At 36.7% G+C, this 22,416-nt stretch overlaps 1 protein-coding gene across 3 annotated transcripts in view; it reads left to right on the forward strand.

The window, feature by feature from the left end:
- LOC106883369 (regulator of microtubule dynamics protein 1) overlaps positions 1-22,416 on the forward strand; it is a 78,654-nt gene that overhangs the window by 8,412 nt on the left and 47,826 nt on the right. The window contains exon 1 of one of the 3 annotated variants that reach the window (XR_016241440.1): positions 14,637-15,053. The exons of 1 other annotated variant lie outside the window; for it this stretch is intronic. Coding sequence is in view for 1 of the 2 variants with exons in the window: in XM_052966987.2 (XP_052822947.1) it covers positions 14,955-15,053 (99 nt within the window). In the remaining variant the exon portion in view is untranslated. Of the gene's footprint in view, positions 1-14,636; positions 15,054-22,416 lie in introns of those variants that run through there. One more of the 3 variants, XM_052966987.2, reaches the window with a different exon arrangement.

The raw sequence follows: 22,416 nt of genomic DNA on the forward strand, positions 1-22,416 counted from the left end.
TGCAGCTGGCCAGCTCCTGTCAAACCATCCACCCCATGTCAGCACGGAAAAAGGATGTTAAATGATGACGATGATTGTTGTTGACTGAAAATATAACTAAAATAATCATTTGATATAACAGCATACATTCTTGGCTTATTGCTAAATATTCTGATACAGTTACAGCACTTAACTGAAAATTATCAAAAAAAAAACTATTCCTGTGTCTCTCTGCGTTTGTGTGTTCACGGACATGAGTTAAAGTATGAACAGTAATAAATGAGTAACGAACGAATATATAGTGCGTGTGTTTATTTGGAAAAAAAAAAAAAAAATTACCATCCTGTAGGCGCAGGAGTGGCTGTGTGGTAAGTAGCTTGCTTACCAACCACATGGTTCTGGGTTCAGTCCCACTGCGTGGCACCTTGGGCAAGTGTCTTCTACTATAGCCTCGGGCTGACCAAAGCGTTGTGAGTGGATTTTGTAGATGGAAACTGAAAGAAGCCTGTCATATATATGTGTGTATATATAACGTGGGTGGCTGATGAAGGAGAATGTTCTCTATGTGGCTCGTGTGTTCTCGTCTACGTTTGTTTGCAATGTCCTGTACCCAGATATGCACCTATACATACAGGTGGATGTCGGTATGCACATACCTGTACGTATATATGCATATACTCATTTACTATTTGTTTTTACATGATTGAACGCAGCATCTTCCAAATGTAAGTAGTTTTCGTAACTCATATCCTCCGACGCTACTCTATCTCTTTCTCTTTCCTTCCCCCCCTCGTTCTTCCTCTGTACTACTACGTATCTCGCTTTATCCCTCTCGTTCTTCCTCTGTTACTACTACGTATCTCTTTTTCCCCCTCGTTTTTCCTCTCTTTCTCTTTTCCTCTCGTTGCTCACCTATTCTTCTACTTTCTCCCTCTGTTTCTCTCTCTTCCCTTTACACCGGCATAGTCACATGCTTCCGGTCAATAATCCTTTCCTTCCTTGGCTTTCGCCAAGCAACGCACGCACCACTTTGTCCCTCTCGGTTCCGTGCCTCATCGCGTTCTTACACACAATTTTTCTCGTCTGGCCGTAAAGCCTTTTCTGTTTGTTTTCCTGTCTTATTTTTTGTCCGCCACTACATTCCTCCATGGCTAGATTTAATTTGCGTATACAAATTTAATCTGCGGTCCATGGGATGAGCCGTTTTAGCGATGCGTCCTGCCCAAGCTCGTCGAAACGCCGGTGTTAAAACGTGGGTGGCTGATGAAGGAGAATGTTCTCTATGTGGCTCGTGTGTTCTCGCCTACGTTTGTTTGCAATGTCCTGTACCCAGATATGCACCTATACATACAGGTGGATGTCGGTATGCACATACCTGTACGTATATATGCATATACTCATTTACTATTTGTTTATATATATATATATATATATATATATATATATATGTATGGGTGTGTGTGTATATGTTTGTGTGTCTGTGTTTGTCCCCCCCCCCCAACTTTGCTTGACAACCAATGCTGGTGTGTTTACGTCCCTGTAACTTAGAGGTTCGGCAAAAAAGACTGATAGAATAAGTATTAGGCTTACAAAGAATAAGTCCTGGGGTCGATTTGCCCGACTAAAGGCGGTGCTCCAGCATGGCCGCAGTCAAATGACGTAAAAGAGTAAGAGTATCCTGAAATACAACAATATCAGTTTCAACACACAGTTTCACATCAGGAATCTTGCAACATGTATTGAAGGTATCAAAAAAAGAGATCCTAGAAATAGTTTGCTGATTCTTATGCAACATAGAAAAAAAAGTTATGAGGAAACAAAGTCCAAGGGATGAGAAGCACTAAACTAATTATACCTCACCCCCTTACAAAATATAAATAGATAAATAAACAAATAAACAAAATATACAATATTCATACTGGAATTCTTTTGAAAGATGGACTTCAGAAAAACATTATATTCTAGTTCTTGAAATATTCAATATTTGAAATGTAATTTTGTTTTTGAAAAATGGTGAATTAAAAAAAAAAAATCATTCATCTCAACATAATGACAATTATGCCTAGTCTACAATGCAAAATATGTCAGGCACTCAAAATTGTTGAAGACTTCCCTGTTGGTTCCTAGCTGAGTAATTAAATCTAAATCTGGCTTGAACCTCATTAACTTGAGGAATATGATAATACTCTTAATCTTTTTATTGAAAACAATGGCCAGAATTACGTTTGATTTTTCTCAAAGCAAGTCTTATTAAAATCATTTGATTATTTGTATTGATATTTTACATGTGTCTTTTTGAATGTAAAACGCCATTGATTGAGAAAGTCTGCAGTAACTATTCGTTATTTATTTTTAACAAAAGTGATCTCCAACTGTTAATCACAGAGGAGATTATGCCCAGCATTTATCTTCTCTCCTGGTGTTTGTATTATTTTCCAGACTTTACAACTGTAGAATTATGAACAGATTAATCATTAAGCTAAATATTACATGCTTAGGACACAGAATTATTTTCGTCCTGAGCCAGATTTACTATAATACGTACACATGGGAAATTATAGGCTTTCAAAAAATGAATGGAAATGGGTTGAACAGGCATGTCTGTATGGTAAGAAGTTTGCATCCCAACCACATGGTTCCAGGTTCAGTCCTGCTGCATGACACCTTGGGCAAAGGTCTTCTACAAAATCCTTGGGCTGACCAAAGTCTTGTGAGTGGATTTAGTAGATGGAAACTGAAAGAAGTCCATCATATATATATATATATATATATATATATATATATATATATATATATATATATATATTCGTTTCTGGATTTGGTTTGCAAGATTTTTTATGTGATTTCGTGTGTTGAAGCATATTCTGGGGAGAGTCATTTTCTTATTGTGGTGTGTTAAATTTTAAGGCACAATAAGAAAATGACTCTCCCCAGACACAACAGTATATATATATATCATAAATAATATATAATATATATGCACATATATATATGTATACATGCATATATGGGTATAGGATGTCACCAACGGGGCAAATAACATAAACAATGGAAGAAAAAAAGATGGAAAACAGGACAACTAAATACAGAAACGACCCTTCATCAGTTGTTGGCTGTCTATCTACCCATGATTTCGAACATTCAACAACAATATGAGTCTTCAAAGACAGTTGCACCTATAAATTCTAAAATAAAATTTAGGATTTATGGAGGCTCAATATATTTGTGTGTGTGTCACTGTGTCAGTGTTTGTACCCACCACCACTTGACAACAGGTGTTAGCGTGTTTATGTCCCAGTAACTTAGTGATTTGGCAAAATATGCCAATAGAATAAGTATCAGGCTTTAAAAAAAATAATAAAGTCGATTCAGTCGATTAAATTTCTTCAAGGCAGTGCCCCAGCATGGTCGTAGTGTAATGACCGAAACAGAAAAACATAAAAGGTTTTCTGTTTCTTTTTGCCTTTGTTTTGAGAACATCATTTGCTTAAATTATATTTTTGTATATTATGGCAATTTGACTCGGTTTTTGCTTATTATAGCAACTGACTAGTTTTTAAAAAAAAACTTTTAATATCGTATTCATAAATTATATATAGAAAAAGCGACGAGCTGGTAGAAACGTTAGCACGCCGGGCGAAATGCTTAGCGGTATTTCGATTGCCGTTACGTCCTTAGTTCAAATTCCGCCCAGGTCGACTTTGCCTTTCATCCTTTCAGGGTCGATAAATTAAGAACCAGTTACGCACTGGAGTCGATGTAATCGACCTAATCCCTTCGTCTGTCCTTGTTTGTCCCCTCTATGTTTAGCCCCTTGTGGGCAATAAAGAGATAAGAAACGTTAGCACGCCGGGTGAAATACTTAGCGGTATTTCGTCTGTCTTTACGTTCTGACTTCAAATGCTGCCGAGGACGACTTTGCTTTTCATCCTTTCGGGGTTGATAAATTAAGTACCAGTTGCATACTGGAGTCGATCTAATCGACTGGCCTCCTCCCCCAAAATTTCAGGCCTTATGCCTAGACTAGAAAAGATTATAGTGAGAATTTACAAAAACACAAAAGACGAAGACGAGTGTGTAAACAAACAGATGTATTAGTTTAACGCTCGGGAAGTAAGAAAGTCTTTTACGTTTCAAGTCTAAGTTCTTCGATAGAAAGGAACACAGAAATAAACAAGGAGAGAAAATAGAAAAAGGTTTAGTGGATAGAAAACAGATGCGCGTGCGCTTGTGTATTCAAAGACAGGGAGACAACAATGTATGAGTAGGCTAAGTATAGATTATTTCCCTTGCTCTGCAAAACCTCTGTGTTAAGTAATCTCACAAAAAATAAATCAAAAACATTAAAACAAAAGAAAACCAAGCTAGCATGTACCACATACACAAAAAGATACATTTATAACTAAATAAATTATATAGATATAACAGTAATTTTTATGGATTTTTTTCTTACTAAAATTTGAAAGAGTTACCCAATATCAATCTTTTTTATTTCTGTATTATACAGGGTGTCCACAAAGTCTGGGTACATAGAAATTAACACATACTTTAAGAAATTATTATTTCTTATATGTAATTGTTTATGTTATGATTTTATTTACTCCATGTACCCAGACTTTGTGGAAACCCTGTAGAACTGACGTTAAATAGTGAATAACATTTATCATATACCAGTCATTATGAAAGATGTAAGTCGTAACTGTACACATTTCTAAATAAACAAACCCCAAAATGGAATATATTCTAACTGTTGTTATACATCTGAATCGTAGATGTTGTTAATGGCCATGTGATCAACTATGCAATTGGTGTTATAGGAAAGTGGGTTATACATCATTAGATGTACACCACTTTCCTATATAAAATTAAGAATATAACGGAACGCTGAACTCCAGACTATCAACTTAAACAACATTTATTTAGGTGGTAAATATATACATCTTTAGCTTTTGTTTGTTGTTACAGCTTCTGTGTGTGTGAGCATTGTTGTTGGGACGTTGGTGTGTAGATGTAAGCGAGCTGTCTAGCGTAAGTTCGAAAGATGGTGAGAGACAGCTAAACACGTCCATGCTCAATCGCTGGCCAGCAAGAAAGAGACAGAATGAAGCGGGAAAGCTTGCTTGTTGAATTGCACGCATGCGTGAGACTATGCATGCGCACAGCGTTACTACAGTGTCAAAACTTTCAGCTGATGTCTGTTATTCTTTTCAGTTTTATAACTGAGTATCTTTAGATACTCTAGCTGCAGGAAACATTTAAGCACGAGTTTGAAACACTAGCTGCAGGAAACATTTAAGCACGAGTGTGAAATCCTGTTTACTATTTATATATATTCTTTTAATCTGAAATTTTGATACATACTTCAGTTTCATGCTCTGTGATCTTTCGAGTGACTCTTCTTCATAAAGTGATCAAAATCTTGGTCTAGGACAAAAATAAAGATATGAATATACTCCACACCATATATTGAGTACTATTTCATCTTTTGCTTACAAACTACCCACAAGATAATCCACCATACTTCTAATGACAACCCTGGGCACCTTTTTGAATTCCATATGTTTAACACTTGTGGACAAGCTTACAAAATCAAAAAACAACACAGCAGCTGTATGGACACAACATCCATGAAAACTTCCATGCTTCCTAATGATTCACCAGCAGTACACCTGATGTGCACACCCACCGCCTTTTTTAAATTGACTCATTCACAGTTCACTTTCTGTGCATTGTCCTATATATTGTTTATGCTCTTTTGACTGTTTTCTCTGATGAATTATAGTGCACCCGAGCACTTGGAGCCTGGACAGCTTCCTTGCTGGCCAGCTCTTGTCAAGCAGTCCACCTGATGCCAGCATGGAAAACATATATTACTATTTATTATTTTACTATTTTATTTGTTTCAGTCATTTGACTGCAGCCATGCTGGAGCACCACCTTTAGTCAAGTAGATTGACCCCAGGACTTATTTTTTGGAAGCCTAGTACTTATTCTATCAGTCTCTTTTGCCGAACCGCTAAGTTACGGGGATGTAAACACACCACCATCGGTTGTCAAGCGATGTTGGGGGGACAATCACAGACACACAAACATACACACATATATATATATACATATATACGACAGGCTTCTTTCAGTTTTCCGTCTACCAAATCCACTCACAAGACTTTGGTCGGCCCGAGGCTATAGTAGAAGACATGTGCCCAAGGTGCCACGTAGTGGAAATGAACCTGGAACCATGTGGTTGGTAAGCAAGCTACTTACCACACAGCCACTCCTGCGCCCCTATATACATATTTTATGACTCCCTTTATTTTTTATTTTTTTATTTTTTATTTTATTTATTTTTTATTTTTTATTTTATTTTATTTTAAGTTTTATTTTTATTTTAAGTGTATTCTTACTTTTTTACATGAATATCTGTGTATGTCTTTTTGTGGTATTGTATTGTTCTTAACCACCAACTTAACACTACACACTGAATCGTTGCAAGGTATGGAAGGTTTTCGAAGGACTGGAGAGATTATGTCCGGGTGGAGAATTATACCAGATATAGTACTATACAGAATACCGAAAGGATCTTCACCTCTTACATCACACATTTCTTCCTACTTCAACGCCGAGATGGTATAATTTCCTGGGAGAGAGATAATTTTGAGGCTGAGGATAGCTTTACATTGTAGATTATACACATATTATATTATGTTATATTATATTATGTTATATTATACACATGTAGAGCTTGAAACACGTGTACCGCGGAATCCTTTGTAGTTTTGCTGTTATTTTTTTGGATTTACAATTTACATATTTATATATATAGACGATAAGAAAATGGAGGAAAAATAACAATAAGAAGTGTGTCTTTTGTGCTAGGAAGTCATTATTTAATTAGTTAAGAAAGGTGAGAGTGAGAGTGAGCTTATGATCATTTCTGTGTACCATGGTAAGGAAAATCATCATCATCATCATCATCGTTTAACGTCCGCTTTCCATGCTAGCATGGGTTGGACAATTTGACTGAGGGCCGGTGAACCAGATGGCTACACCAGGCTCCAATCTGATTTGGCAGAGTTTCTACAGCTGGATGCCCTTCCTAACGCCAACCACTCAGAGAGTGTAGGGAAAATATATATTTATATTTTTGCCTTGTTACCAATGGTAGACATCATCAGAATGACGAAGTCAGAGGTAGAGAAGAGCGAAAGGTAGAGGGATACATTGGAAAAGAAAATGATCAAAGGTTCGAAAGACTTACATTATAGTTAAGTAACCACAAAAGAAATGTCACACACAAACTAAATAGAAACCGGTTTATTAACAGACTACCATAGCGTTGATTGACAAGTGCTAATTAAGAAACCGCTCTTTCCTAATGATAAAATGTCATTTCCTGAAACATGCTTGATGTCACTTGGTGTCACATGATGACGGAGTGTCCTGGGTCCAAAGAAATGAACTCAATGTTTCGTGTGACCACCATTAATGTTGATTACCACCAGGCATCTTCTGAACATTGAATGCACCAAACGATTGATCAGCATGGAGATGTCTGATGGCTTACTTCCTCTGATTTCTTGTCAGTCTTGGCATGCTTGCTGCATTCAGGAAACGAATGACAGGCTGGTAAATTTGGGTGCCTTTTATACCCAATGAGTCAACGTTTTTCATGTGAATCATGCTTTTCATTCATTTGCAAGCATTCAGGAAAAGTGAGCAAGTTTGAACCCTACATGCAATCCTTGTGTTTTCAAAAGAGAGTGGTGCTGTGGGTCAGTGACATCCTCCTGATGTCAAATTACCTAGAAATGTGATAAAATCCATATAATCTCAATATTGTGTGTGAAACAAATAATTTTTCTCGGTGTAACGTTTCTTTTGTAGTTCAGTAAATATGAAAATGTAATTGATAGCTTTTATTATTCAGGTGACCAAATTAAAAATAAACCTCTTGTGAAACTGAGCCTATGAATATTTATGACTCGAGAAGGAACTTATTTAAAAATGTTTATGAGTAGGTATATGGCTGCATGTGAATGTGTGTGCTTGTGTATGTATGTGTGTTTGTATGTTTGCATATATGTATGTGCATATGTATACTGGGATCTTTACATATATGTCTGTATATATGTATGTATATGAGGGGTCTCTCAAAAGCTCCTGCCTTTAAGGGTATCATGAAAAGCCTTGGTGGAGGCCTAACCTCTGAGTTCTTTTACAGAACTTAGAAAAGCTGAAGAATTACTGCAATAAGTGTGTGAATCTAATAGGGGAATATGTAGAAAAAAATCATAATTAACTGATACTTCTGTATTTTCTTTTACCCAAGGCCAGGAACTTTTCAACATCGCCTTTTATAAGTTTGTAAACGTGTGTGTGTGTGTGTGTGTGTGCGTGCGTGCGTGCGTGCGTGCGTGTGTGTGCTCTATTTTTTCTGTCTGTGTGTATATCAAGGAAGCAGTTTTCAAGAGTTAAAGAATAGAAAATAGAAAACACTTGGAAAAAACCCCTGAAACCTTTAGATTTAGTAAAGATTAGTTGAGAAGCTGTAGGATTAGATTTAGCTTCAAGCTGATGTCATTAGAGATTAAACAGTTCACTTGTAAGCTTTTGAAGAGGATTATAGTGACACAGGTACCTGAAATAGGGGGCTTAAAATAATATTTCTTGTTTTTGAAGTTTACATACATGCATGAAATACATACACATATATATATTATATACATGTATGTATGTATGTATGTATGTATGTATGTATGTATGTATGTATGTATGTATGTGTATATGTATAAGTATATATATTTATATACATACATACATCTATGTATATAATATATATATGTGTATGTATGCATATATATATATATATATATATATATATATATATATATATATATATACACATACAGGGTGCGGTGAATAAATTGTCATCTAAATTATGCAAAAATGAAAATAACACTGACATCTCATTTTAACAGATATATTTACCAAAATTATATAAAAATATCTTGAAATACTAAAAAGTAAATTTACTTAATAAAATCAGCATTGGTTTCAACCTCTACAAGACTTGGGAATCTCCTGCAACTCTTCTGGACAGTCTCCTTGTTTAAGTTGGTGAATGCTACCATAATCCTTGCCTGCAGTTCATCTTTAGTGTTACAAGGAGTTTTGTTGGTCTCTCACTCAACTGCGCCCCACACAAAATAATCAAGGAGGTTGCAGTCTGGGGAGTTAGGTGGCCAAATATATATATATATATTTTTTTTCTCCTTGTCTCCGTATTCTTTCTGTTGAAGAGCGTAGCTCGAAACGTCAAAGACTTTCCGTATTCCCGAGCGTCATACTAATACATCCTTTTGTTATTTACACCACCTGTCCTCGTCTGTTGTTGTTTTTTCGTATATTCTCCCATATATATATATCCATGCACACACATATACATATATACATATATATGTGTGTGTGTGTGTGTGTGTGTGTGTGTGTGTAAATATATACAAGACTAGTAAAATCCAGGCTACATATGTTTCTTATCACATTTATAGTAACTCTAGTTGTTAACCATGAACTATTGAGAAACTTTCAGCTTATCAAATTTCCTTATAACTTTGATAAGGGAAAAGTGTGTAATCTTCTACACCAATAAATTGTTATTGTTCCTGACTGTACACTGTCCACTTTTTGTTTCCTATAACTGCCACAGGCTGCTTGAAGCTTACAAACTTCTTACACTTGGATCTCTAGATCCCCTCCACACACATATGTATGTATACATATATAATTTATAGATTATATGTATAGAATTGGCTGTGTGGAGGCGCAGGAGTGGCTGTGTGGTAAGTAGCTTGCTTACCAACCACATGGTTCTGGGTTCAGTCCCACTGCATGGCACCTTGGGCAAGTGTCTTCCAATATAGCCTCGGGCCGACCAAAACCTTGTGAGTGGATTTAGTAGGCGGAAACTGAAAGAAGCCCGTCGTATATATGTATATATATATGTGTGTGTTTGTGTGTCTGTTTGTGCCCCCACCATCGCTTGACAACCGATGCTGGTGTGTTTACGTCCCTGTAACTTAGCGGTTCGGCAAAAAGAGACCGAAAGAATAAGTACTAGGCTTACAAAGAATAAGTCCTGGGGTTAATTTTCTCGACTAAATGCGTTGCTCCAGCATGGCTGCAGTCAAATGACTGAAACAAGTAAAAGAGAATAAAGGAGAGTATATCAGGATAAAGGTTTCTAGTGTATTTGTGTATTTTGACGATCCTTTTGTGATTAATTTTCTACTTCAAAATTTCCTGTGAATAGAGTTAGGGCAGTACTGGAGCTAGAGGTGTGCTGAGGGTTTTGGTCTGCCTTGAGCAACACTTTTATGGAGGCAGCATTTTGGGGTCTACTGTATAAGCCAGTATAGGCTGTTTTGGCCCAGAAACTCAAGAGTTTTTCCTGATTGGCACATACTCTAGCTACACCACTGAGTTATGGTAGTGACATTAAGAAAAATACTTGATTATGCAAACTCAATACTGGGGCATAGAACTTTAGTAAGACTTGAGACATACAGAGTAAAATAAAGAAAGCAGCAGGTAAATGAATCGCTATTGGCTTTGGCAATGAGAATTCAATCATCATCATCAGCAGCAGCAGCAATGGCGCCGCCGTGGCCGCCGCCACCACCACTTGACATCTGTTTTCCATGCTGGCATTGGTTGGACGGTTTGACAGGATCTGGTGAGCTGCAAGGCCACATTGTGCTTCAATGTCAGCTTTGGCAGAGTTTCTACAGCTGGGTGATTTTTATGTGGCACTGGCACTAGTGAGGTTGCTGTGTAAACTCACCAGATGGAAAAAGAACAAGGAAAAAATAAAACGCTCCCACAACAAATTGTAAGCAATTGTAAAAGGCATTTCCTCAAGATGCCATTCAGTGAGTTTAAACATTTAGTCATGCTGTATCCAGACATGTAGGTATCACTTTGAATAATATGGCACCTTAGATCTTCTACTATTTTAACCAACCAAAGCCTTCTGAATGGACTTGACAGACAGAAACTGAAAGAAGTGTCAGGTCACTTGTGAGGTTTCTCAAGAGCACTACTGGTAACATGGGATCCAGTACAACATGTTGCATGGTCGGGTCATCAGCAACTAAACCAGCACCCACACTAGGCTTGCCTGTTGAGGACTAAACCCAACAGGACTAAAAACAAGACCTGTCAACAGGACAGATGAAACTACTGTAGTTTCAACGACTATCTAACAATGTCACAGGCCCTCAGAAATTCCAGGTTGGTGTCAGGCATGCTGGAAGACCACTGGGAGTAAGGCACCCTTTACCTTTTCTTAAAGCATTTCGTTAGAACCCACTTCAAACACAGGCTGTGTCTGCTCGAATAATCAGCAGTAACTCGGTCAGTGAAAACTCTATGATGGTTGACAATCCACGGCAAGATGAGCTGCTACAAATCACACTAATCCAGAATGTGTATGCATGTGACTGGGGACCACATCTGAGCTTGCATTCCCACTGAAAATCTGAATATGAGCTCTACACCTCAATAGCGAATGATATGGCATCAAAATTACTGACTCAACAGTGGCTAACTGTTGGATGTGGTTGGATTTCATAAGCGACATTGTGAACTTGTTGGTCAGAGCCAGCTCAACCAACTCCAGGTGAACCCTGCTGCAAGTACTAGTAAGTAAATTGAAAGAAGCCCATTGTGTATGTATGTATGTCTCTTCTATTTTTTTAATTATTATAAATCTTCCACTGAGGAGGGAGTCAGTTTCCAACAAAGATACAAGGCTCTATCTTTGGGATGTAGTTAACACAGACAAATTCACATTAGGAACTTGAGAAAAGTCTTGCATATTTTTACAATTCCACTCACAGATTGCACTTGTAATGTACAAATTAGCCAGTTGATTTCTCTTTATGAAAATCTCAGTTTATTCAGATTCTCCTTTAAGCATTTACTAACAAAACCTAGTGCTCCAATTATTATTGGTATGAACATGTATTCATAGTCTGGATATAGAAGCTGGAGGTTCCGAAAGCAGTTGTTTGTATGTATGTGGGTGTGAGTGAATGTGTGTATGTTTGTGTCTCCTTGTCTTACCATCATGTGATAGTTGTAAATGCGAGTCATTGTCATGCATGTGATGTCATTCATTTCCAATATTCTACTAAAACATATCTGGAAAAATATTAATTTCTTCAGAAATAGATGAGGACTGGTCACAGGAAAGGTATCCAATTATAGGAAATCTGTCTCAATAAAGTCTGTCTGACCCATACAAGCATAGAGAAGTGGACATTAAAATGATGATGACGATGATGATGATATATGTGGTGCCATATGTAACTAGAACATATCAAATTTGTGTAAATGGGACAATTTGGGCCAGGTCAAGACCAATCACAGGTTTTCATTACAGGCTATGTAAACATATATGTTTGTGGGTGTGTGTGTGTGTATACACACCACCACACACACACATACATATGTATGTGTGTAATATATATATTATATATATATTTTATATCATCATCATCATTTAATATCCGTTTTCTATTCTGGCATGGGTTGGACTGTCTGAATGGAGTTCACCAGTTGAAGGGCTGTTCAGGTTCCATATTTCACACACACACATATGTGTATATATATATATATATAACTTTTATAAGTAATATTCTAAAAGAATATACAATTGAACTTATGTTGAGTGCTCAATTATCTTGAGCAAATAAATGTGTATATATGTGATTTTATATTATTAATTCATCAATAATATATTTAGGAAATCAATATTTAGTATTTCAAAAGATATATATCTTTTGAAATACTAAATATTGATTTCCTAAATATATTATTGATGAATTAATAATATAAAATCACATATATACATATATATATATATATATATATATATATATAGACATACATACATACGTACATATATTCATACATACATACACATATTATATATATATATATATATATATACACACACACATGCGCATGCGTGCATACACACACACAAGGTGAGCTGGCAGAAATGTTAGCACACTGGGCGAAATGCTTAGCGGTATTTCGTATCTTTACGTTCTGAGTTCAAATTCTGCTGAAGTCGACTTTGCCTTTCTTCCTTTTGGGGTTGATAAATTAAGTACCAGTTGCATACTGGGGTCGATCTAATCGACCGGTCCCCTACCCCGAAATTTCGGGCCTTGTGCCTAGAGTAGAAAAGTATATATATATAATATATGTTATTCTTTTACTTGTTTCAGTCATTTGACTGTGGTCATGCTGGAGCACCACCATGAAGGGCTTTTAGTCAAAGAAATCATTCCCAGGACTTTGTAAGCCTAGTGCTTATTCTATTGATATCTTTTGCTGAATTGCTAAGTTATGGGGATATAAACACACCAGCATCGGTTGTCAAGTGATGGTGAGGAGATAAACACAGGCACACACACATAAATCATCATTTAATGTCTGTTGTCTATGCTGGCATGGGTTAGACTGTTTGACCAGGGCTGGCAAGCTGGAAGGTTGCACCAGACTCCAGTCTCATTTGGCATGGTTTTCTATGGCTGGATGCTCTTACTAATGCCAACTACTTCGTGGGTGTAATGGGTGCTTTTATGTGCCACTGGCATGGGTGCCATTTGCGTGACACCAGTATCTGCCATGACTTTGATTTTATTTGGCTTGATGGGTCTTCTTCTCAAGCATGGCATAATGCCAAAGGTCTTGATCATTCATCATTGCCTGCATGAGGCCCAACTACAATGGACTTCTTTGGGTTTCTGGGTCCCATGCAGTGGGGCTGAACTTGGAACCATGTGGTTGGGAGGCAATTATACACACATACATGTACATGTATGCATATAATATATATGTGTGTGTGTATATATACATAGAAAATTAATTCGATTTTGAGCACATTGAAGTAATCTTTTCCTCATATGACAGTTTCATCCAGTTGGATACAAAAGTGTGTTTTCAAGACATTAGTCTACTCAGGATAGTTTTCTGTTCAACCCTCAATGACTGCTAGTAACAGAGGTATTCTGTTTTTGTTTTTTGCACTGCCTCATGATAAAAAAAAGACCTCGAAAGTAAAGAGCTTGTAGAGGAAGACTAGCTGCAAGGCAAGATCGTGCATTGTGTAACAGAATTTTATTTCTTTCTTTCACTCTCCAGACATATGATGCAGCCCCAAATAATACATAATCTATATTATTTGTTGAGCACTATTGGGGAAAAAACACTCTATTAAAGCTACTTTTGATGGACCCTGGGGGCTACGTATGTGTCAAGTTACCGAACACAAACATACGTCTGGGTGTGTGTATACATACACGTATATATCAAGTATCATTGAACAGAAATTTAACTTCTACTTGCGAAATTTAATATCTTAATTTCATTAAAAGAGAAATCACATCATATCGATTCTTTGTGTATTTATTATATGTTGACTGTATTTCAACTTCTTTTGCCAGAACATAAAATTGTGAATAATAAAATTATTAACAATAATTTGAGATATAATAATTTTAACAATTTTCCTAAAAATACCAGTTTTCCTGTTCGACCTAATTCGCGACGTCAGAATGAATCTTACTTTCCGGTCCGTGGATCTCATAACGATAGTTTATGTCCTTCTTTCATATATATATCAATAGCCATAGATAACAAACAGATTAAATAAATTCAAAGTTTAATTATGCTCCTCCTATTTATGCATATCGGAATCATGTGTTAAAGGCCAAATTTTTTTCTTGACATTAAGTTTTGCTGTGGAATGTATAAATCCATTTCGAACAAGCGTTTCTAATTTCTGAATGAAATCAACAAAGTAAACAGAACAACACACAGCAAGAAGTTATCAAATAGTGTTAGCAGGTGCGTGTAGTTCTTCATACTAAGGAGACTGATTCGGTTGCCAACCGCGTGAAAGTATGATTGCGTGCATCCGTCACATATTAGTCGCGTCAGTGCGTTACAGCATTTCGCGCAATCTACATGTACGATTACAGTTCCTTCGCTCTTTAAAGCAGGTTAGTAGTGTTTTACTACTTTCAATATCTGAAAAAAAAATTTCTTTTCTTACGGTGTTTTTTTTTTAAATTTGTAAACAGCTTTTCGTTCCATTCACTTCTTTGACTTTCCTTCATTAACTATAGGCCCTATTATTTCTTCTTATATTATTTCTTTCTTTTTCTTTCTTTTAGAATTTATACATTTGAAGTAGTTCAAATGTCATTATAATATCATTATGTACTCAATATATATGTTAGAACTTACCCGTTCAACTCGTGAAAGGTAGTTTGCTTAAATGTAAACAACCTTCCGAATGCTCTGTTTTGAGATGAGCAAAGGGGGTGGGGCAGTGTTTCGTAATATTTTTTTGCCTTCGTGTCAACGAAGTTGTATCTTTTCTAAATGCAATATTTCATATTTACCAGCGAGCCAGTGAGAGAGAGTCTCTAAGTGGACTTCGATCTGTTAGATATAACAGTCAAATCTCCCTCAAACCATATCTTACTGTCTTAAAAAAAGAAAAAAGAAATGATCTAAGTGGACATATATACCACTAAAAGGACAGATGGTCACGGGTGAAATGCTTTTGCCCGTCAACGTTCATCTGGAACTAAACAAAGACAACAAAAACAACGATCCTCATTTTTTATCAGCCTCCTACGTGGTGGCTCGGAACTGCTAGAATTATTGGCTAAATCTCTCTCAATTCACATCATTGAATTAAAAGGACGGGATGGTCATCGCTTGAATACTTTTGGCTCTCAAGCTTACTCGACCGAGACAGACTTTGGACTCAACTACAATTGCCTCATATTTATAATAGAGAATGTACTGTTGAATTTGAAATGGTTCTAATTTGGAACTAGTACTTTAACCGCGAACTTATCTCGCTTACATAAGCATTATGTAAAAATGAAGAGAAATAAAACAGTATTTTTCGTTTTAATGAAAAACGATCTATTTTTTTTTTTATTCCAGAAAATAACAAGTAATTTAAGTAATTGATTTACCTCGATTTTCAACTCAAATAATCGGTACATGAAATAAATCCTTTTTCTCTATTTATGATTCATTGGTTCCAATAATTTTCATTTTAATTCCATATATCCGTTTTCTAAGAATGATAAAAACAAAAGGAAACAAATATATAAATAATTCTATGTAATCTTTATATAAAATATATACATTTTTTGGCTGTTATAAACAGGCAAGTTTAAAGCATCACTTTTAATATTTTGAAATGTTTTGTCGCTTTCTTGTTTAAGTTTTATTAACGTAATCCAATATATGTATGTGATATTTTTCCAATACTTAAATTCGTCCTTGAGATACAATGCATTTTATCATTTAACCAGTGTGCGTGCGTGTATATTTTAAAGGGTGTTAGTTATACAAACTAAATGAAGTAGGGAATCGAGATTGCGGACAAATTCTTAAAAAAACCTCCACGATATCGATGTAATTGTTTTTCACTTAAAAGCAAAACGGGATTTTTCATATAAGTCAATGGGGAACCATGACAATCTTATGGTCTTGGTGAACAAAAGTGGGTTGTAGACTGTTGGGGCTTTTAGTAGTTAGCATAAAGTGAAATTCATTTGTAGTTGGAGGTTTTTTTTTTTAGAATTCTTATTCACATTTGACGCCCAACTTTCCAATATAGTAATACCTCGCCATATCGCGGTGCACCTATCGCGCACTCAGTATATCGCGGTTCACCTATCGTACACTCAGTACGTCGCGGATTTTTCTAGCTAATATATGTAAATTTATATCGCGGACTCCTCAGTATATAGAGATTTCTGCGGCCGATAGGTATTTATATTTTTTAAGATTTTAATTATTTCTGTGGGAGGTTTTGGAACGTAGCACCCGCGATAGTCGAGGGATTACTGTATTTATATTTGTTTATAAGCTTTACAAATTTAACTGTGCATGAATTTTTGGCGATGCCAAATAGGAGTTTCGCATATTTGGTAGCTATGTAACTTGACGAAAGTAAAGAATACGCACACCCGGTGGTTAGGGTTTAAGGATAGTTTTAGGGTTAGGGTTACGTCGAAAACGGGTGGTGGGCGTATTCTTTACCTCCGCCTTGTAACTTTATACAAGGTGCAGCTCTAACATCTGATGTCTTCACAAAGAGTTCTGTTAGTATGCTGTTCAATGTAATTCAGCCTTCAAAGTGTTATAGAAGTTGTTGATCAAATTTACCACAGGTTTCTGCATAAGCCGTCATGATAAATCCTATCAAATGCCTTTAATAATGTCGATATAAATATTATCTTAATTTTTTTTTGTGGTTGGAGTCAGGGGAAAGAGACTGTGCCTAGCTTTTCAACATTTACATGTTGGCATCTGCAGGCGAAATGTGAGCAGGAAGGGAATTTCAGAGGGTTGACAGTGATATTTTGGAAAAGAAGGATAGTGGTTTGTGTGCAACCTGGGAGACAGACAGAATGGGCAATGAGAGGTAGGTGGGCTTGGATGGAGGTGGTAAGCTCTAGGGAGCAGAGGATATTGTAGTAGAGGTAGAAGGGGCAGTGAGGGGACAGCATATCTGTGGGCTAGAGGCTGGAATAGTTTTGGTCAGTTTCGGCTTATCAGCTTGGATGGCTTTCCTTTAGATATGGTCTTAAATTGATGTAAAAATGATGATGATTGTGGTAGTCGTATGTGTATGCCAGCACCTTTTCAGATATGAATCTCACTTGAGCTCTATAGAGAGTCAGCAACTAAATGGAGCTCAAGTATTTTCTAATTCTGAAATGAAACAGTAGTCTTTGAGACAGAATTTTTGCTGTTATGAATGTAAGACTGCCAGATAGGATCATTAATAATTGTGAGGTGTGGCATTTGTAACGATTTGGAGAGTTTTGATTGTGTTGTGTAAAACTAGAGGGAGTGATGTACAATATTGTTTTCTTAATGTGTTGCAATTGTGACTTTATGCTGTTGATGGAAACAAGATACTCATGTCTCTTTTGGAGAATACAGAGGTAGTGTAGGCTTGATGCAGGGTGTCAGGTACATGGATTATATCTGTGTATGAAAGGTTAAGGAGGTATGTAGAGTGATAGCATATGGGGTGGGTAAATGAGGTTGATAGCAAACAGGGCTTACCATTTCGAGTGTGGCCATTGCCAATACCTCCTGACTGTGGCACGTAAAAGCACCCACTACACTCTCTGAGTGGTTGGCGTTAGGAAGGGCATCCAGCTGTAGAAACCTTGTCAGATCAGATTGGAGCCTGGTGTAGCCATCTGGTTCACCAGTCCTCAGTCAAATCGTCCAACCCATGCTAGCATGGAAAGCGGACGTTAAACGATGATGATGATGATGAACTGAGCCATCTGGCATGACAGTTGATGGAATGAGTCCAGGAGAGCATCATCAATCCATAATTGTAATGGTGTGATCTGACTGAAAGTTTCTGAAACAAGAGACAAACATAGATCGTTAGAAAAATTTTTGTACTTGACACAGTCAAATGTCTTTTTGATGTGAATTATAATGACATTGTGTCATCAAATTTCTTAAGAGATAGTAGGATAGGTCTGTAGTGGATCTGGCTCCAAGGAAGTTGTACTGAGCTCTCTTAAATGATGAGTGAGGATAAGATTGAAGTTGTGGTTCATATTGAAAGCAAGGTTTGTGTTGTTGGAACACTTAAGAGAGAAAGAACATGTTAATATTAGCAATCTCTAAGTAGTGTAATAATTTGGTGTTAGCTTTTTGAGAGAAATAGCACTGCTATGAACATTGGGCAAGATTGTAAATTTACTAAAAGAGTATATAGTTGTTTTTGAAAATTGCTATAATGGGATAGGTCTGGATCTCCAAAGTTTGAAGAGGACTTTATTACTTTTGTTGTGTAGTTCTTGGTTAGCTCTAATCAAACACTCCTATCACATGGATATAGTCAGTTGAACAACTATTATTCTAGATCAGGGCTGGCCAACCTGAGGCCTGTGGGCCGCATGCAGCCCACAGACTTTTATCTTGTGGTCCACTTGATACTTTCTTGAAATGAGTTGATTTTAAAAATTTTATCAAAAATTAAAAATTGTAATGAAAAATAAAAAAGAAAGGTACTACTGTTTTTGCAATGTTAATATTTCATGTTGAATCAACAATCATTCATTCATTATTGTAATAATAGCATGAGAAAGCAAATTGCTTTCAATTCTGTCAGTATACAAGCGGCCCTCAAAAAGCTTTTTGTGATTAAAGTGGCCCACAATGTAATTCAAGTGGGTAAGGCTTGTTCTAGATATACCATCACATAGTTGATGACCATATGGCTGTGGTTAATCATAAGGGATTCATGCAATAATACAGTCTGAATATAATATATTCTGTTCACTTTTCACTCTATTACTATATGTCTGTAGATTCTGGTGATGACAGGCAAGGTGGACTTGGTCACATCATATTAGTTATACAGTCTGAATATAATATACTCTGTTCACTTTTCACTCTATTACTATATGTCTGTAGATTCTGGTGATGACAGGCAAGGTAGACTTGGTCACATCATAATGGTTACTGTTTGTCCACTTAATATTTGTATTGTGCATCTCAGCATAATGCTTGGAGTTAATGAGGTTATTTTTGCTGCAGTGATTTCTGTATGTGCTTTTTTTATGTCCATCTGGGCTGAGTGGAAGAGATAGTGTTTTTTTAAAGATGGTGTTGTAGTAGTGTTCCGGAATGTTGTTGGGTAGTCCTTTGTATCTAGGATGTAAGATCTGGCTTCTGTTGCCTGTAATTGGTCACCAAGATAATGTACTTGTTTTCTTTTTTTTAATAAACGGAAAGTAGTAAATATATCAGTGTTGGTTTATGTGTCACTGCGTGTAAAAGCTGAAATGTGGGTGTATGTATGTGTGTGTATATGAGATAGAAAGTGCTTGAATACTTAATTTTTGCTAGCTACAGCTTCATGTACTTTCAGTATCAGTCAACAGGATATGGTTCCAACCAAGAAACAAAATTGCTGATTGTTTTTTTTTTCAAAGAAGTTATTCCTATAGCATTTCAAGCCCAAGTAGAACAGTAACTATGTCAGTCTCATCACTCTTAGAGAAACAGCAAAGGCCATAGGCACAGCCTGTTTTCTAGACCAAATTGTTCCTTCTCCAGCTGGTGAAATATTTTTTTTCCCACGAGAGTTCCGGATCCCAGTTATGAACTCATTTGCATACAGCCAATCAGAGCTCAACTATCAAACTAACTCATAAGTGCATACCAAGTGATGGGCAATAAAATAAGGTCACTTGGGTAAGGAACGACCATGCTTCTTTTCTATTTTAATAATGCTTGTTGTTCTTGTTTCAACCATGGCTGTCTCTGCATAGTTATTTGTGTTGTTGTTTACTTTGTAAAACAGAAAGGAAAGAGCGTTGCTAGCACATCACCCTCTACCCACATTTTTCCCAGCCACATCTTTACCATATGGGGCCCTAACAAAATCCGATAATAGGTATAGATGCAAATCTATCTAATTACTTGTTTCCTTCTAAAATCAGGCATAACCTTGTCAACAAGCTCTGATGGGCTGTATGCAAATGAGTTCATTATTGGAGTCCGGAGGAACTCTCGTGGGAAAAAAAAATTTCACCTCCAGCTGTTACTGCTAATAGCTCTTCTTACATAGGCACAAAGGGTCAGAAATTGTGGGGAGGTGTTAGTTGGTTAAAACAACCCTAATATTTGACTGTCTTATTTTATCAACCCTGGGAGGACGAAAGGCAAAGTTGTCCTTGGTAGAGTTTGAGTAACTCAAGAAAGTAGCAGAACAAATACTGCATGGCATTTTGTGCAGTGCTTATAATTCTCTACTACTACTACTACTACTACTGGCACAATTCTAACAATTTTTGAGGTGAGTGGTGTTAGTGAACTGGAGTAATTGTATTTTATTTTATGGACCCCTGGGGTTTGAAAGTCCAAGTTGACCTTGGTGGGATTGAATTATAATTATTTAGTTTGAAGTGCAATCTAGAAAATTTGTTATGTTGATATGTAACTAATGGCATGGTGCTAGACTTGATCCATCATCCAGTCTAACACTACCATTTTTAATTCCTTTCATTAAGTCTGTTCTGGTGAGTGAAGTTCTGAGGAAAACTCAATATCTTGATGCTCAACTTCCTACTGCAGTAACCCACATATCATACTTTTCCCTTCCAGTCTCAGAGACTGTAATAAAGATCATGGAATTGGCCCTTTCTTTTCTAAGTTATAAATAAATTGTGGGAGAATATATTCACAGGAACTTATTATGTTCTATACCATGTGACCACTAGACAATGATACATGTGACCACAAGACAAAGTGTATTTATTGACTGATAATATTTCATTACTGCTTTGCATCTGGTCTACATTCATTTTTTGAAAATGCATTTTCCCACAGATTTTTGTTGAAGCGATTGTTTTCACAATTTTATAGCCTCCCACTGCTCACCATCCAAAAGTGATGTTGGGGTGGAACTTGTTTTTTTGTTAGATAAGCAAACTAGAGCAACTAGTTTTATATCTTGCTCATGGGTACAATGTACCATAGTATAAGAGAAACCCAACTTCTGGTGACATGGTCAGTAGGCCAGTGTTGAAACTTCACAATTATTAGTTACAGTGTGTTTGTTGCTGCTTTTGTTGTAGTTGTTATTGGATATGTGCAATGATGATGATATTTACTATAGGTCCATGGAATGAAAAACAAAACTATTTAACTGTGTAACTTCAGGGTTTGGATGGAGGGGGAGAGTTCAGGATGTGCTTCAGATAAGGGGCCAGACAGCAGGTTCCAGAGATGCTCAGGCAGTAGTTTTGGATATCACTGGTAAAAACAGGACTGAATGTAGACAAGATGAGTTTCAATGCCCCTATGAGTATGGTTTTCAGAAATGTTCACAAGATGTAAAATCTGTAAACGTTTTATTAAATATAGGACTAAGGTCATCATCATCGTTTAATGTCCGTTTTCCAAGCTGGTATGGGTTGGACGGTTTGACTGGGGACTGGCAAGCCAGGAGGCTGCACCAGGCTTCAATCTGATCTGGCAGTGTTTCTACAGCTGGATGCTCTTCCTAACGCCAACCACTCCGAGAGTGTAGTGGGTGCTTTTTACATGCCACCTGACTGGCTCCCATGCCGACCTTGTTTGTATGGTGCTTTTTATGTGCCACCGGCACGGGGAGCCAGTCAGGCGGCACTGGCAATGACCCACGCATGAATGATGTTTATTGCATGTCACCAGCATGAGAGCCAGTCAGGTGGCACTGGCATCAACCACAACTACAATATTCATTTGATTGTGATTTGATTTGAATTTTACTTGACTTAATAAGTTTCCTCAAACATGGAATGTCAC

Source organism: Octopus bimaculoides, chromosome 4, assembly GCF_046866305.1.
Source record: "Octopus bimaculoides isolate indiv1 chromosome 4, ASM4686630v1, whole genome shotgun sequence".
Classification (NCBI taxonomy): Eukaryota; Metazoa; Mollusca; class Cephalopoda; order Octopoda; family Octopodidae; genus Octopus; species Octopus bimaculoides.